Source organism: Schistosoma mansoni, chromosome W, assembly GCF_000237925.1.
Source record: "Schistosoma mansoni strain Puerto Rico chromosome W, complete genome".
Classification (NCBI taxonomy): domain Eukaryota; kingdom Metazoa; phylum Platyhelminthes; class Trematoda; order Strigeidida; family Schistosomatidae; genus Schistosoma; species Schistosoma mansoni.
The window spans coordinates 47,637,380-47,656,144 of NC_031502.1; the positions used below are offsets into that span (position 1 = coordinate 47,637,380).

The 18,765-nt window shown below is 36.2% G+C and overlaps 2 protein-coding genes across 2 annotated transcripts in view; one reads left to right on the top strand and one right to left on the bottom strand.

Annotated features, from left to right (window-relative positions):
• Smp_146430 (putative beta-1,4-galactosyltransferase) overlaps positions 1-18,765 on the bottom strand; it is a gene marked incomplete at its 3' end in the record, with an annotated part of 187,582 nt that overhangs the window by 28,228 nt on the left and 140,589 nt on the right. The window lies entirely within an intron of this gene.
• On the top strand, positions 8,925-9,074 carry Smp_203890 (uncharacterized protein; the record flags this gene model as incomplete). Its single annotated transcript, XM_018789943.1, has 1 exon — positions 8,925-9,074. One exon carries the CDS (start codon positions 8,925-8,927, stop codon positions 9,072-9,074), a length of 150 nt encoding a protein of 49 aa, XP_018655335.1.

Sequence of the window (18,765 nt, forward strand, 5' to 3'; positions counted from 1 at the left end):
TTTTTGAATAGTTTAAACAAACTAAATGTAATTCATATATATTGCTATGTAAATATAATGTATCATATAGAGGATTATTTGGTTTGTTTATTAAGTTTAATAAGCATTTTAAAGAATAATCTTCAATTCAATTAAGAATCTTCTGATAAGCGTTTTCTAGTGAGTTAGTTATCTACGGGATAGGATCACAAACCCCATGCCCAACCTTCCTCTTTTATTCGGGCTTGGGATCGGCAGTAGCTCCTGGAGGGGCTACATGCGGAGTTCATTTGAGCAATAAAGTTTATGATATTTTCAGAAGGGGTTTTGTGGATATTATGGTAATTTTGTATAGTTGAGATCATGTATCAATTGAAGCTAGACCACCATGGAAAACCTGGAAGCACTGGACGGCCGTTCATTATATTTGTGTTTTTACATCTGACATAGTTGGACTACACTAGACAAATCCTAAGTTAGTTAATATTGAATTTGATTACTTATAAGTTAGAAGTGATGCATAGTGGGATTTGTATACGTATCTTTTGTTTTTGACTAGCAGTTCGAGAAGTTTTGAAGTGATTTCTTATTCAGTTAGATCTATACATGGAAGAAATATCAACCAATGGACATTCTTAAGCAATATATACTTTCCTCAACCCATTGAGTAAAATAATGAAATCATAAAAATGTTATTAAGAATGTAATGATTCTCGAAGGTCAAGTAAGTTACTTTATTCTTCCAGTTCTCTGATCAACAAAGTTCAGTTTTTTTCACATTCTACATAAAGGTCCTACACTGAATTTTAAAGAGCCGTTATGTTGCTTCCGATATAACTATATTGAATTTGACCTCATAAACTTAAAGAAGGTTATAGAATAGTTTGTAGCACATCATATATTTCTTATCTTTCAGTTATTGCTAATTCATTCTCAAAATTTATGTTTGCCAACATGTCACCAACAAAGGGTTAAAAGCTGGGTTGTTATAATATTCGAGATAACAGCCAATAAAGGCCATAAGGTGTCTGTATGGACAACATTTCTATATGAATTTACCACAGAACCCCTAAAATCAGCTTATTTATATTGGTAATAAATATTTTCTGTGGTTTACACATCAGAATCTTTAGGGTAAGAATTCACTGTTTTAATGAACGTAATTTGTTTGCTCATGAATCAAAGTCTTTTTTATATAATTAACAGCTTACATATAGCTTGATGAGAACCAAATTATACAGAAGTCACCATTGAAATAATTGACTACACGTTTTTGCGATTAGTTAGAAGGTTCTGAAATAAACCTATTGTTTTCTATTTGACATACACTTAGACCTAACTTGTTGATATACGAAGATGGGATTCATATTTTATATTGGTAATCTTAACAATCTGTACGTGTCCCATAATATTTAGTCTCCCGAAATTTCAACCGCTTAGCTTGATGTTGCATACATCAGGTAAATATGACATGTTTCTGTCTTATCTATCATGGGTAGCTATGTAGCTATTTATTACTTTGTTCTATTTGATGATAAGTTTATCATGCTCTGTCGTTCACACTATGTGGTTACTTGTCAAGTTGTACAGTATCACTTCAGTAACACTTGTGTGGGCAGATTTTGTAAGTTTTTCTAAGGACGCTAAATTAACTTAGCAGTTATCAGTCTCTATTTTACACAAGTGACCTACTTAAATCCGTCCTAAAAACTCTACAACACAGTCAGTTCATCACAATTAAACCATGAGAGGACATCATGAAACATTCAATCTACCTCACCACAACACTAACAGTATAAACGTTGAGTAAGTAAGTATAAATAAATCAATTAAAACATTAAGGGTTTTAGCAAAGTTGTATACTAAACTGGATAAGATTTATAACTAAATTTAACATACATCATTTTTGGCATAATGTTATTTTTCATAGTTGAAAGCGTGAGTCAATTGAAGCTAGACCACCATAATAGGACGAAACGGCCGTCCAGTGTTTCCAGGTTTTCCATGGTGGTCTAGCTTCACTTGATTCACGCTTTCAACTATGAAAAATACTAAATCTCCACAAAACCCCTTCTGATAAATAATGTTATTTGCTTAAGTGGTTCGATAGATAGATAGACAAGTGAATAATTCATCGAACCATTTAAGCGACTAACATTAAAGCCCTATATGTCAAAAATGATGTATGTTAAAATTAGTTATAAATGTTATCCAGTATATATATATATATGCAAATGTATTGTTAAAGTACTAGTTCTGTCAGGAAATGCGAACAAGGAATAATCAAGATAATGTAACAGAAAGATTATAATACTGGATTACGTAATACACATAATAACAATAGATTTAATAAGTTAGTAACGAATTATAACGCGAATGTAGTAAGGTGATTAAAATGTTTTTGTTACAATAATTAAGAGTCATTGAAGGTAGATTTAGATGTGCGAAATAAATGAAGTGACATTATGAGCAACTATTAATAAAATAATGAGGAAAGGAGAAATAAGTAAAGGGAAAAATGCAGTATTAATAATAATAAATTAAGGTCAAGGCAACGATAACGATAGGATGTACTTCTCTTGTACGCATACATCTGTCTTGAGCTCATGGATGGTAAGAGCTTCGGCTATTTTTTGGAGTTGGAACCAAAGAAATCTAGATAGGTTTAGACGAATAGTATATACACCTTTAAAATCAAACTGTGGATCAGTAGAATGATTACAGTCGATTAGATGTTTATGTATGAATCTTTTAACTGCTTTCCTCTCACCCTTATAGAACCACGTTGGGATATGTCCCCGTATCCGTATCATATTACTACATTCCCATTATAATTCGTTACTAACTTAATGTATGTCCTATCCACTTCCAACGTCTTTTCCAAATTTCCTCTACATCTGGAAGCTGGTTTGTCCTCTCTCACAGAAGGCTGTTACCGATAGTATCCGGTCAGTGAATGTTGAGTATTTTGAGACACAATAAACATTTAGAAAAAGAAAAATATACTCTTTATATTTACAAGCTTTCGCTTTTGAGATACAATTATTGAAAAACAACAAAATACATTTTAACTAAAAGATTCATTAATTTTAATTGATAACTTTTAGAAAAGTTTATATTAAAATGAATGGCTATCTATATTTGATCTAATTTAGTATCAGAAGAGGGTTTTGTGGAGAGTTTAGTAATTTTATATAGTTGAGATCATGAGTCAATTGAAGCTAGACCATCATGGAAAACCTGGAAGCACTGGACGGCCATTTCGTCCTATTGTGGGACTCACTCCTCAACAGTGCGCATTCACGATTCCACCTTGCGATATTCCAAACAGCCGTCCAGTGCTTCATAATTTAATAATATTAAAAGTAGATTATAATTTCGTCATGATGTCATCCTAAGTACATTGATTTATGAATGCACTTGTTTGTATATAAATTTGTTAATTAATTCAATCAACATATGACTAACTGTTGAACATTCATTTTATTTATTATTTTGTTATTAACTTCATTTTTATTATCAGTGCATTTGGTAAAAATGGAATGTATTTTATCAAACTTGATAGATTATTCAATTTAAAATCATAGTGCATATTTTTGTTTAATTTAAAAAAAAGAAAGAAATAACAAAACCTGTGTAGGTTGAGTACTTTCTTATGATATTGAATTACATGTATCGGAACAAAACATTAGTCTCAATTATTTACATGTTAGTAATAATAATAATGGTAAAATTGTATTTAGGATTAGTACCTTTTTGCTCGGGAGGTAAAACCCGACTCACACGTCCTCATCGTGCCTCCTGGATCATGGGACTGTTTCCATGAACTAATGTGAGCGGTAACTCAGGTGATGAAGATCGGCTTAAACAACCACTCTACCTATACCTTCAAATGATGACGAAGGCTATAAAGAATCATTGCGTAATTATTATTGGCTCAATAAGAAAGAATAAATGAGTCTGCTCAAAAAAAGTACAGAAAGAAAGAAAGATGTAATAATTCTGCGTAAGCAATGCAAAAACAGCGGTTGAGCCCCGGTAGTTGTGCCGTACTTTGATGTAGCATTCTTCTCCAGAAGGGCCTACTAGGCTTCACCATGTTACAAGGGGGGGGCACATTTTGCTCAGTATCAGTTTGTATCTTCAATGTTCTTGCCTAAAAAATGTAATTAAATAATAATGAACGTATATTATTGATCTAATTTTATACAGACTAAATTATTTGATATGTTAATTTATGATAGAATTTTGATGATTTATTCGAATTCATTAATTTTGTCTTAGTTTCAAAAAACAAAACCTTGAATTATTTTTGTATGTCAATTAATCGTATATAGCCTCCGCCAAGGGAAGTCCTACTCACTGCCTTCTCGTGACATTACCATTGTTTACGAAATTGAGAGGACTAAAAGCGAATGCCCGGCGCTTCAACCGGGTTGGTGGACACTGAAAATCTACCTAGGGGAGTTGGAAAACCCTAATTCCAAACCAATGATGCACATGGGCTTCAGTGTCTTGAGGGAACAAATGGTGTATGAATCAATCGCTGGTCACCAGCTACCATGGAACTGCATCTCCTGACGATGCTTCACTGCCTTGTGGATCAGATCTTTAATTCAAAAGCTCCGGGTGTGGCTCCTAAGAAAACCACCTGCTTCGGTTTGGGCACCTAGGTAGTATCACAGCCATCACACAAATCAAATGAGATTTGTGCGGGGCATATATATCTGGTGCCCCTTTGTACCAATATTTATGTGTTTAAATAAATAAATAATAATCATTACCAAGGTTTGACTTGATGATTTTGAATAAATTGAGCATCAGGTAGATTGTTATAAACAAACTAATATAATTTAGAATATCTCAATCAGTAGGAAGATTAAATTTTTCAACGTTTCGCGACTCGGTGTAAGCCACTTCTTCAAAATATAAATAACCAAATCAAAATTAATCCAAGTTTAAATAGTACGTCAGAAAATTTAATTTTTCTACTCATTTGGATATTACAAATTATATTAATTTATTTATGAAGTTATTCTAGTTCAACTAAATGAATGAAAATATTTTAAATACACTTAAATAATTAAAATGTAATCCATTTATCAAAGGACAACATTCCAGATAGAGATATAAGATGGTTAAGTAAATTATTTCATGTACGAGATATCTATCAATTGATAAATAAGGTAAGTGTTGTTAATGTTAAATTCAATATGCCTTAATTATTTCTCACAGTAAACATTATTATTGTTGATATACTGATAATTAACCACCAATCACTGTGTTCATTTGATTCCCTTATGGACGATACATTGAAAGTGATATTTAATTGAAACTAATCTTAGGATAAAGATGGATAGTGGCTAGCAGTGGAATCCAGGACGCGCGTTTCGTCCCATTTGGGACTCGTCAGCTGGATGAACCTGTATCTCAAAGTTGATGTTCATTCTAGGACTCGAATCCAGTACCTTTCGCTCCAAACGCCATCGTGTTATCCACTCAGCTATTGAGTCCTTATAGCCACTTGCTTGTGCAACGGAGTGAATTTACTCTTAGGATAAGTTTATTAAATAACTGCTTTGTGAAACATATGGCTGTTCAAAAATTATTAAAACTTTGAATTGCATAATCCATAAAACTGAGAATACTTCTTGTGTTTATTTTCCGCCCACCCCCTTCAAAGAAGATTGAATCTATTATTTAAAGTGCTTAATAAAATTTACCACTTTTGTTTGTATTCGTTAATGTAGTTTAGTACGAGTAAAAAGTTTACTGTAGTATGTATAATGGATTCGAATGTAAACTATTGATAATAAAGTCTGTTATTAATTATCCATTAAAAGAAATCAACAGTAGTATTTAATTGATAATTGCTCAGTGATAAATATTCGATTATACACTTATCTTTACTACAGGTATGTCAAATTTATTCCTTTCCAAATATTTAGTTTGTGTGTTATTTCAGTTGCACAACTTTAAAAACTTTAAATAAATAAAATTCAGTGAGACTAGTGATAGTATGTGATAAACTACAAAACATTGACTTGTTGACTATTAGATTAGAAAAAATATGATACTAGACTAATTCAAAGCAGTTGATTTGTATGCTAATATTCTGATTCTCTGATTATTATTGTTATTATTATTATGCTTTCTAATGTCTACCATTCTTCTGAATGATTCAACAAGCAAATGAAAAAGAATCAGATGGGTTTTGTGGAGATTTCAGTAGTTGAAATCATGAGTTGATTGGAGCTAGACCACCATGGAAAACCTGAAAGCACTGGACGGCCGTTTCGTCCTATTGTGGGACCCACTCCTCAGCAGTGCGCATCCGCAATCCCGCCTCGCGAGATTCGAACCCCGGACCCACTATTGGATGCCGGCTCAGTGGTCTATCGGTTAAGTGCTCTGGCGTGAGACTGGTAGGTCCTGGGTCCGAATCTCGCGAGTGCGGGATCGTGGATGCGCACTGCTGAGGAGTGATTCCCACAATAGGACGAAACGGCTGTCCAGTGCTTCCAGGTTTTCCATGATGGTCTAGCTTCATTTGACTCATGATTTCAACAAATGTAAAAGATCATATTTCTTTACGTATGTAAATATGAATCTCAGTTAATTAATGAACTAATATTTTGTATTTCTGTAATTATTATTGTCAGAAAGGGGTTTTGTGGAGATTTAGTAATTTAAAGTTGAATTTATGAGTTGATGTAAGCTAGAGCACCAATGAAAACCTGGAAGTACTAGACAACCGTTTCTTTCTACTGTGTGACTCCTCAGCAGTGCACAGCCACGACACCACTCGCACGACTCAAACTCAGGACCTTCGGTCTCGTATGCGAACGCTTAACCTCTAGACCACTGAGTCGGCATCCAACGATGTTATTGTCTAACTTCAACCAATCCACGATATTGTGTGGCCATTCACCATTGTCTTCAGTGAATTACTGCCTCACAACAAACAATGTTGAACTCCACTCTAGGAAATACCTCTTGAAGCCAGTCACTAGTGAGCTCCTGATGATTGTTGTCAGAAAGGGATTTTTAGGAAGATTGTAGTCCCATACTAAAACGAAGCGACCAGATTTTCTGTTATGGTCTAGCTTTAATTGACTCATGAATCCAACTATTAAATTTCAGTGATTATCGGATTTTATGCCAATTAGACGATGAAGATTAAAGTAATGGAAAAATTAGATGAAACTTAAATTTCCAAGATTCCGATTACTACAATGGATCCAATGCTAAAATATAAACTTGAAATATTGAATGTGTTATTTGGCATATAATATTCTTCTAGGATATTTTATCGCCCTAAAAGTATTTACTGTTTTTTCATAGTTGAAAGCATGAGTCAATTGAAGCTAGACCACCAAGGAAAACTTAGAAACACTGGACGGCCGTTTCGTCCCATGGTGGGACTCCTCAGCAGTGCTCACTCATGAACTCACCTCGCGAGATTCGAACTCAGAACCTACCAGTCTCGCGCACGAGCACTTAACCGATAGGCCACCGAGCCGGCATCCGATGGTGTTAGTGTCTAACTCCGACCAATCCACGAAATTGAGCAACCATTCACCAGTTGTCTTCAGTGAGTTCCTATCTCACAACAGACGTGGTTTGAACTCCATTGGTTACTGCTTCTCACTAGAACTCCAGGAAATATCTCTTGAAGTCAGTCACTAGTGAGCATATTATTATCAGAAGTAGTTTTGTGGAGAATTCAGTCGGCATCTGACTGAAATCTACACAAAACCACTTCTGATAGTATTTACTGTTGTAGATTTTAAGCTATTTAAATGAACTTTTATTTATGAACTTATCATATGAAAAAAATTGAGGCTTTATAAAAATGGAGAATAGTTGTAGAACCTTAACTTCATCAATTGTAAATGAATACAATTATCTTTCACTATTGTTTTCCTTATTACACGCATATCAAAATGATAATGGGGTACACTTATTTTAGGCATGGTAACTAGATTATAAAATACAAAGATAATAAAAGATTATTTTAAAGCATTTTTAAAAAGTTATCGTGTGTATAAACCAACATATAAATCTGTCGTAGACAATGGAATCTAAAATAATAGATTCCTTAGTAAACAAAACACTACCAAAAGTATTCATGTTTGCTATGAATATGTTTTACCAAACCAAGGGAATTTCAAACTTTAATTTTCTATAATGTATTCACATATAATTTTGATATTTTCAAGGATAAATATCAGAAAAAGTTTAAGAAATACTTCAAAATACACCAGTATGTTAAGAAAATATGACTGATTGTTACTTCTAGCGCATACTTAATACAAAGGAATTTACCGAATAGCATTTATTCGTTTACTTTCATCTTTTACTACTACACTCAAGAAGTAATGTCACTGTCATTAACAAATATATTATAACTTATTATTTTGAAAAGAGTAGATATGAAGAATTAACTTTACAGCTTTACAAATGATTTCTTCGAAAATATAGTAGTTGAATGACGTTGAATGACGTCAGCAAATGTCGCTACACGAGTTAAGTTTTTGGAAGTGATCATGAAATTTTTGATGGATGTGTAGTAAATTAATCGAATAGCCAAGTTCTTCCTTAAAATACTGTTTTGCATGTATCTATAAGCATTCAAATAATCACATAATGGTTCATCATGAATATTTTGATTGTAAATTGCAGGTACTTAAGTGAAGTGTTAAAATGAGGCCGTTCCAACTAATGCTACCGCAAAGAAATTTCTATTTGAAGAGCAATCCTTATATCGGTCGTTTTTATGAAGAAGGTTAAGATTAATTACTGATGATTTAATATTACCTTACTGGACAAGTTACTTCAAAGCCTTCGTTTAATATTTAACTTAATAACAGTTCGAAATTCTAAACAATTTATTGATGAGCTATCGATTTTTCAGTTTTCAAGTATGATAATGCTTTGATCAAATGAAATTTATTAATTTGTATCCAGTTAATTCTGTCGACAAAAGAGACGTAACATGTTGGCATCGTTGTATTTTGGCATTAAAGATTAATATTATTCCAAAACACTGGTTCTGCATATACAATGAATACATGAAATATTTCACTAGTTAAAATTATTTATAATTAAATTGTATCTTTAATTACACAATCTATTTTTATAAGTTAACACATGTTTGTATTTGATTACAAGACGAAATGTAGCCCTAGAAATAACAGTTTAGCTTATAACTTAAAAAAATCACTAAATAACTACTTTTGTGGTCTGAGCTACTTATATCCATATAAGTAGTATACAGAGATAGTCGGGAATAGAATGTATTTCAGTAGAATATCGAGAAGGAAAGGACAAAAAACGGAAGGCAATTAGCATGAAGATGCAGGAATAATAAAATCTGAGATGATTAAATGATATTTGTAAAAGGAAGATTCAAGTTTGAGACAATTGATTGACATTTTGCAAATTAAGTATTTACTGTATGATTCTCAGATTTTACTTAGACGTTCTGAGATTTTGTGTTCAGATACATCCCCACTGGTGTTCTTGTTCACTACACTTCATTTGATTTTGTGATATGGGGTACTTTTTGTCATGATTTCAGCCTTTCTTTTCACCTGGAAATAACTTCAAATTTACCCATAAACTTGTAATTAACATGAACTGTTGTTTGATCACAATTTTTTACATTTCAAAATAAAGATTAGTTTTAAGGTTTTCACATTTAGCATGTTCGTTAAATGCTGATTACCATCATACCTGTCAATACATTTTTTGAAACAATCAGTTAAGAGTAATCAAAAATTTATGCTACTGCTAAACAATATTGATTAGTATACTACATAAATATGATAACTACAATATCTGTTCAAATGATTTGTAAATCGAATTTTCTACGCCTTTATTTCACAACTCAGGATCCTTTGTTTAATCAATAGCTGAAATTCTTAAACAATCATCACTTGGTTGATTTAGGCGACTACAGTATACCTATGTCGTAGAATAATGACGATAGATAATCTTTTGTTATGATAAATAACTCCCACTCCCACAAATATTCTCCTTACTACAGGTTTTCATTTTTCACAATAATCTTAAGCTCATCAAAGAAGCTTTAATTTCATATTCATAGTGAACATTCGTTGAATTTCTCTCCGTGCTCAACAATAATATATATATATATATATACAAGTCTTGTTATCATTTACATTATGATGAAATACCAAGAGCATTATAATTCTAATATAACCATAATTTCGAGAAACATTTCGAGCGTGTGCTGCCCTTACTTTTGTCCCTACGAATGCTGGTTACCAAAACGATCAATCTACATTATTTATTTATTCATTTATTTGAACTCACAAATATTGGTACAACAGGGCACCAGATATATGTGCGACACACAAAAACAATGAGAATGGGAAAAGAAAAAGATAGGGTACGTATAACAAAAAAAGAACGATAACAACCACAGATTAGTGTATAATAATAGTAAGAAGAAGAATAATGGGGGAAACGGAAAGGCACAACTGGAAAAAATTCTTTCAGGTAAAGAAGTTACGGCCACTTTTTTATGAGGAAGGTAATAGAATGTTACAGCAGGATCGCCACTGGCTTCTATTCTGAGCCATATCTGATAACGTCTCTAGCTACTGTGTTGCACTATATCACGAACCCCAGCCAGGGAGTCGTGAAGGACCAACAGAAACCAGCTCTTTGCAGCTTTCTTCATACCACGACACTATGTCATACACTGACCACCTCTCCGCTTTTTCCAACCACTCCCAGAGTCGGCAAATAATGCAAGACGTGGAATTCTCTGGGATGACATTCTTAGAACACGTCTAAGCCACCGAAGTCGATGTTTGAAGATGGTGACACAAATTGGATTATCTTCACTGGGCCCGAACACTCGATGCCGAACCTCTACATTACTAACATGGTGTTGCCACTGGATGTCAGCAATCCTTCGGATATAACGATGATCGAACACACAGAGTCGTCTAACATGCTCAACTAGGAGAAGCCAGGTTTCATAAGCATAGAGCAAAACTGCTTTCACAGACGCGTTGTAGATCCGATCTATTACAGACAGACTAACATCACGAAGGCGCCAAAGATGGCCCAGATTGGCATAAGCCGCTCTGGCTTTCATTATACGTGCATCAATCTCATCACTCACGCCACCATCAGAACTTATGCAGCTACCTAGATACACGAACTTCTCGGCTACTTCTATCCCGTCACTACTCAGGGCGAGTGCAAAATCAGCAATCTCCACAACCTCATACCTATACTTTGTTTTCACCTACGATATCGAAAACACATCTCAGGTTTGCACAATGTTGTTCAAACTTTCAAGCATGAGCAATAACACTGTCTAGAAAAATAAGATATTGGACAGGGTAAACTCCTGCTGCTCACAATGGTCGTTAAATTGTTGCAAGTGAGTTGTTCGGGACGAATAGCAGCTTGTCTAACTCACATCGAAATAGAAGCTACTCTGTTTTATCTTAGTCACATTTCTACTAGACAATACGTTGAAGCTAGACCGAGTACTGGAACCACTCTGTACTACCTAATGCGTCCGACATGGTGTATAAACGGCGCATTGGAAAGAAACCTTCGTAGGGAAGTGAGTTAAGTCAAAGATAGTTAACACGGAGTTGAAATGAATTATTCTATTAACTTACTCATTCAATCGGAGATTTTCTCAGAATGCTAGATGTTTTTGTTAACTCATTTTTCAACCTATCCTCAACCATAAAGTTTGATTGAGGTTGACAATGAATTAGCATCCTCTAATAATGCTATTTGGCAGGCTCGTGACCATATGTTTCAATCTTATGCTGAACAGCCTCAGTTTCGTCAGGTCTAGCCTCATTGTCGGAGAATTTGCTACACTAATACTCTAGAGACAAAACATTTCTTCAAGTCTTACCATCTTCTTTTGAAACCTGCAACAAATAACCATTCCATGAGGTTACCTGCACGTTATTATGAACCCGAAAGGGTATCTTGTGTTGACCGATAACGAGGTATGCGCAGTGAGGATTGATGGAAGCGTTGTGAAGGCCCTGGAACTCAGAACCGAGTATAATATTCCGTGTTCTGTAGACACATGATACTGTACTCCAACCTACTAAGATCAAGTAAAGTAAACTCTTTCACAGTGAGGCTAGGATACTTGTGACGATCAAACTTTCAGTATTTGATTTAGACGTAGAGCTAACAAACCAAAGTTCATTCAGTATAGCAGTACGAAGCATTTGTGGGTGGCTCGCATTGAATTACATCAAAACGTGAACTCTGTGCTCAATTTATTCAGTTGTAATTTAGGTAGTAAAATGAATTATATCTACAGTAAACAATACCTCAAATGGTACAACCTACGCTTTACAGTCAATGGTCTCTCTATAACAAAATAACGTACTGAGAACCACTTATAGTATTCTTAACGAGGTGAGATCAAATACCTAGATCAAAGAATTTAGTTGATTCCTGAAGGCAGTCAAAGGGCAAAAGTCATCGATCAAACGCCGTTGTAACTGTGAATCGAGTAGAACACAACCTTATAGTCAATGACCTGAAAAAATATCACAGCGAAATTAGATAATAAATGTTAATCTTAGTCAAAGTCAATTATTGAAACATCGGACAAAGGGGTCTGAAAACATAAGACGCAGTTGTGAAAGACGTGAATAATAGAGAGAATAAAAGAACAAATAAGTATCTATGTTGCCCGATAAATCTCTCTGGTAATCTATTAATTTGTATCGGTATATAAAACCCCGAAGTAAGTAGTTCTGTAATTCTTCTACATTATTGCTGGTCTCATTAGTTTTATTGAATCCACCCTAGCTGAAGGCGCTTGGTCACGCATCTGCACCAGATTGCCTGTAGGTACGTCGTGCTACGCATCCCTTGTATTGTCTATCCAGCCTCGATCAAACGCTCCTTAACATGTCGGCAACCTAAATATATCTTCGAACTCACTCACTGCTGACTTCTGATTTGACTGAGTTGGTATCCTTTGATTATATAGGTGGTACAAACAGATGCGGTTCATACTTTGAATGCCTGCGTCATTGTTAAATTTACTATCATATTCATTATAGATTCAGGGTCATAATTATTCTATTTATACTTGACTTTTTTGTTTATTTTCATCAAGTATGAATGCAACTACAATAACTGTTTTTACGAATGGTCGCAGACTGTACGAGGAAGAAGATGAAAGTAAAAGGGGAATGATGAGTTATTTGTGGAGCACCGGCTCCAGTCAGTATGGAGGTAAGATAATTTTCAGTAAGTGCAGTATATTCGAGCATTGTACTTACTACGGAAACGTAGTGCAAATCCTCCATGTCTGATCACACCTTGAACGTAGATAACTACCTTTTCTTTAGAGCCTATAGACTCCATGGAATAGGAGATGGTACAATTATCTAGTTTCTGTTGAATATTCAAGCTTATAAATTTGAGAATGAACGTCCTAATGCTATGGACGACTCCACCCAGGCTGCCATAGATTATTGACCGCACAATTATCTAATGGTAAGAAGTATATACAGACAACCGCATGCGAACACTAACTTTGTCAAATTGTTAACGAACATATTTTTCATTGATTCGCATCGACTGAATACGTTCAGAATCATCGAAGGTAATTTTAACCTATCGAACATTACATGCAGTTCGACATCGGTAGGAGGATGATACAACAATATGGTTAAAACATTAGAACTTTGTGGATGGATCCAACAAGTCCGAAAGCCGACTAGGACGAATAATATGCTTGACTTCGTATTTATAATCAACATCGACCCTCTCTCAGTGCACGCTAGTAGTGAACTTCACGTAAGTGTCCGTTGAGTCATATTGAGTATTGTACACCGTCGAACCCCAAAGCTGCAATTATGTACCAGAGCTGGCTGTTTGATCAACAAATCTGAAAGTACACTGAAATTCTTATTCGATGCTTACCATGGGAATCTTATTTTACCACAAGTAATATTGACACTGCGCCTCCCAACTTATACCAGAACCTCATATATTGCCTTCACTGTATTGCTCCAATTATCGGTCATGTGGCTTATAATGCTAATAGGGCCCAAAATACTTTTAAAACCTTCAGGAGAAAGCTGAGAAAATTTAAACACTGCTACCACAAGCAACATGACGTGTGCACCTCAGAGTATGCGTAAATTGGTCGATAGAAATGACTCATCTAAACGCAGGTATCTTATGATTATGGAGAATAAAGTCCTAGGTAGTAAAAGCCCATAGCTATCAATACTTCGACTTTTCAAACCTCGCGTGACATCAAATTCCCTTGGCACAACCTAGTTCTTCATGGTTAGCGGAAGCATTGATGATGGCCAGGATACTGCTTGTGAACAGTTTAGCCATAATTTCTCTCAATGCTACAACACTGAAACCGGAACCTCTATTAATACTTTCCCAGTGTTGACATTTAGACATCTATCCAAAATTGATTTCATATCCACCGACATCAAGTAGGCCATAGCTGTCCTGAAGATGTCCCATGACGGCGGATTTGACGGGATTCCCGCATTATTCGTGAATCACGGTAGTAGAGAATTTCTATTATTCTGTTTAAAACTGTTCAGCCTATCCATGGAATATGGAGCCTATCCATACGTATAAAAGTCATTGCTTATCACTCAAAATGGGGTCACAGAGCGTTATTGGTAGCCACAGGCCTATTACAGTGGGCTTTTTGGCAGCAAGAATCATGTGAAAAGTCATCCATGAAGAACTATTATCATGTTCGCTTTAGACAAGACTAGTTAGCCCTTCTCAACATGGGTTTATGGCAAAACAGAAGTGGATTAATTCACATCGCCTGCTGCATTAACCTAAATCTGGCTCTACACAAACATATGCTGTAACATCTCAACACTGTTCGTGACTTGGATTCGACATATAGCAACAGTTTGACCTTTTCCGAGCACATTGCATTTAAGTATCTAAACTTGGATAACCCACTGGATTCACGATGATAAATTTCAATAACATCGAGATTATAACCAGACAAAAAATATCTTGCCCATCCTTGAATATGGTATTCTAGTTTACAGTAATTTCAGGCAGAATGACTTGATGAACACTGGGGGTGTTCAAAGGAGGTTCACTAGGGCTGTTTCGGGGCATTCCGACAACAAATATTATCACCAAAGATGTCAACAACTCAAATAAAAACCTCTTTGGATCAGGCGCATTAAATTAAACTTTGTCTTTATCTACAACCTATCCCACAACCTATGCACCAAAGAAAATATTCTGAAGACTCCGAGAACCTATACAAACTTATGCCAGAATTTATCTTTTTATTTGCTACTCGACCGTGCGGAACAGATTCCCAGTAAACCTCCGTCACGGTGGAACTGTAACCCGGCTCAGAAGTTTCCTTGATAACTTTCTTTCCGAAAGTAGTTTGTGTCACCTATTAAAGATGAGTATGATTATCACTTAATAACGCGTGCCTGCTGGGAAGTTTCCCGAATCGTTTTTCGTGTCGGTCGATTTGGAGTTCCGATAATTGCAGGGTTTTCTGCAGTTTCTGGAAGACTTTACATACTGGTTATGATGCCAGCACCAGTCGGGGTCATCTGTCTCCCGTGGTCTAGAGGCAGATCGCCTACGTGTAGTGTTTCTTCGGGGATATGTAACCGTTTAAGGTAATTGCGAGATCTAAGATAACGTGTGAATGTATGACATAATTCCGTAATGTCATTCTGGGTCTCTTGAGGTTTTTCTTTGACTAAAATAACCTTGGCATTAGGAGATTTAGTTATTTCTAGGATGCGGTCAGCAGATGAAGCCAGCTTGTCTACGGCGTTGTTTTGAAACGAGGTCAGCACAGCTTGCACCTTTCGAGGTGGTTTAGACAAGAAACGTTGTTTGAATAGGCCATCATCGAAAGTTCTTTGGCCAATTACATCTCTCACTCTTAGCAACATGTCTATGGCGGAACCATGTTGTAGGTCCATATTATTAAGGAGCTGATCTAACCTTTGTCGATCAGTTAGATCTCTGCGTTTAAGAACAGATCGCTCAAGGGTTTTGTAAGTTTCCGAAACATCACAAGTAGACATACTAGGTGTGACATACCTGTTAAATTCGCACGGTAGTGCCTTGACTACTGCGAAGAATTGTGCACGTGTATCGTTCACGCCGTGCTCGTGGAATTCGGCTTCTGTGTAGCAGAGCCAGGCTTCGATGTTGTCTGGCCTGAAGGGAATTAGCTGAAATGAAGGTGGAGTCATAGTCTTTTACTTGAATACCTTAGGTATCTATTCCATCACGGTGAAATATCAAGCACGAGAATGGACGAGGCAAAATATGTGTATGTATGTATCCAAAAACACAGAAAACCACAATATATAAAAATAAGAGTAAAGCAATGATATATAAAATTCCAAAAAGGAACAGACAGTTAATGGGTTGGTGTACCAGATCATGCCGGCTAATCAATGAAGATGCTGTAGGTATTGTAGTTTTGCAACGCTTTAACCAGTAACACCTTTCACTATAAATCGTAACCACCTGGTGAAATCAAAAGTCAGAATGGAGGAGATTAGAAGGTATATTTGATATTCTATCAATATATCGAGAATCAACTGATCTAGGCTGGTTAGTGATTTCAGGGTATGTTGAGCACGGCATTACTACTCGTGATTTGATGCGGATGCATGACCGAGCGCCTTCAGCTAGGTGAGTCAATTAAAACCAATGTGGTCAGCATCCAATGTCGAACACTCACAGAACTGTTGGGGATGTCAAATCCCCATAACTTACTTGATAAGTGGCTTAATTTTGTAATTTTATTTTGAAAATTTGAATTTAGCGGTTTTCGCACCAAACGCGCTCTTTTTACCTTCACGTCATATTTCCCACTTTTAAACTATCTTGAACGCTATTGGTCCATCATTTCTTTGTGTGTGCTATTTATTAATGATGCCCAAGGACAATTTGTTGCTGTTTATATACGCTTGACTTTTTCCCTTATTTGATTGCTGTGCTTTTGGCTGCTACGGAATATAACTTCCCCGCTTCCAACTTGGACTTCTTACTCTAGTTAGCTGGGTCTGGGTCGCGTCAGAATAGCTAGCTTATCGGTCTCTGGTCACAAGTCTTTGTTCCGTTCGCTACTAGTGAATTCGTAACGCTTCAGATATAACAATTGGCGACGAGGCTGGTGCAAATATGGATCCTTCAAAAGTGGAATTATTGCTCGAGCAGCAGAGGAAACTTATCCAGATGCTAACAGAAACAAAAATAACGACCAATAGCCAAACAAGCAGTTCTAATTCTACCACTACTGCACCTTCAGTTGATGGTATTGCCAGCAGCATTTCTGAGTTTCATTACGATCATGAATCTGATGTTACGTTTGATATGTGGTTTCGGCGTTATGAAGATTTATTTAGATTTGATTTTGCCAATCAAGATGATGCTTGGAAAGTTCGTTTGCTGCTTCGAAAGCTGGGTCCTAGTGAACTTGATGAATATTGTAACCTGATTCTGCCTCTAAACCCACGCGATCGCTCATTCTCGGACACTGTCCAGTCATTGAGCCAACAGTTCGGAGATAATTCCTCGCTGTTCAACACACGCTACCGATATTTGAAGCTGACTATGAACGAAGACACCGATTTTCTGACGCATGTGGGCATTGTCAATCGCGAATGCGAACGCTTTCGGTTGAAGTCGCTAACTGAAGATCAGTTCAAAGCCCTCATCCTCATCTGCAGCCTCCAGTCGCAAAAGTTCAGTGACATTAGAACACGGTTGTTCAGTCGATTGGATCAAGACCCTAAGCTGACTCTTAATGATATTGCTAACGAATATCAACGTCTAATTAATCTGCAGCATGACACTACTATGGTTCAACGTGGTGTTTCTGATCGCCCTGAAGTACACGTGGTCCAACAACCAACGAAACCCGTTAAATCCGCCCCACCTATACCTAGTTCATCTCATTCTAACTCAGTCCAACAAGCAAAGACGAATCCTCCTGCTCCATGCTGGCACTGTGGTGCATGACATTATGTTCGAAGCTGCCCGTATAAACAACATCGTTGCAGGAAGTGTAAAGCTGTGGGCCACAAAGATGGACTTTGCCAAAATAAGAAGCCGAATCGCCCCAGAAGTACTAGAAAGTCTGCTCCCAAGCCGTGCACAAATTCGTTGAGTCTTGTAGCAACCTGTCAGAACTCAACCCCAGGTGAGAGAAAATTTATTACCATTAATATTAATGGGCATCCATTTAGATTGCAAATAGACACAGCATCAGACGTGACGATTCTTTCACAAAAATCTTGGATTAAAATGGGCAGACCACGTGTGGCGTCAACAACACAAAAACCTCGTACGGCATGCGGTAATTACTTACGTTTGTTGGGTCAACTACATTGTAAAGTGTCTTTTCGCGATTCGACGTTCACTGGGGTATGTTACATAGCACCAGTTGATCTTAATTTACTTGGATTAGATTGGTTTGACCAGCCGCATTTAGCGACGTCCCGTTAAACACCGTGTATCATCTAGTAAAGCAACCCCATGACCCGGAAGCATATTCAAAGGAACTAATTACGAAGTTTTCGACCGTCCTCCAGCCTGTTTTGGGTCGGTGCTCAGCCATGAAAGCAACACTTGGCATGAAACCTGGGGTTAAACCTGTTTTTCGTCCAAAAAAGACCAATACCATACGCTGCATTACCAAAAATTGAGGAAGAACTTAATCGCCTTTAACGTGAAGGAGTTATTACTCCTGTCTCT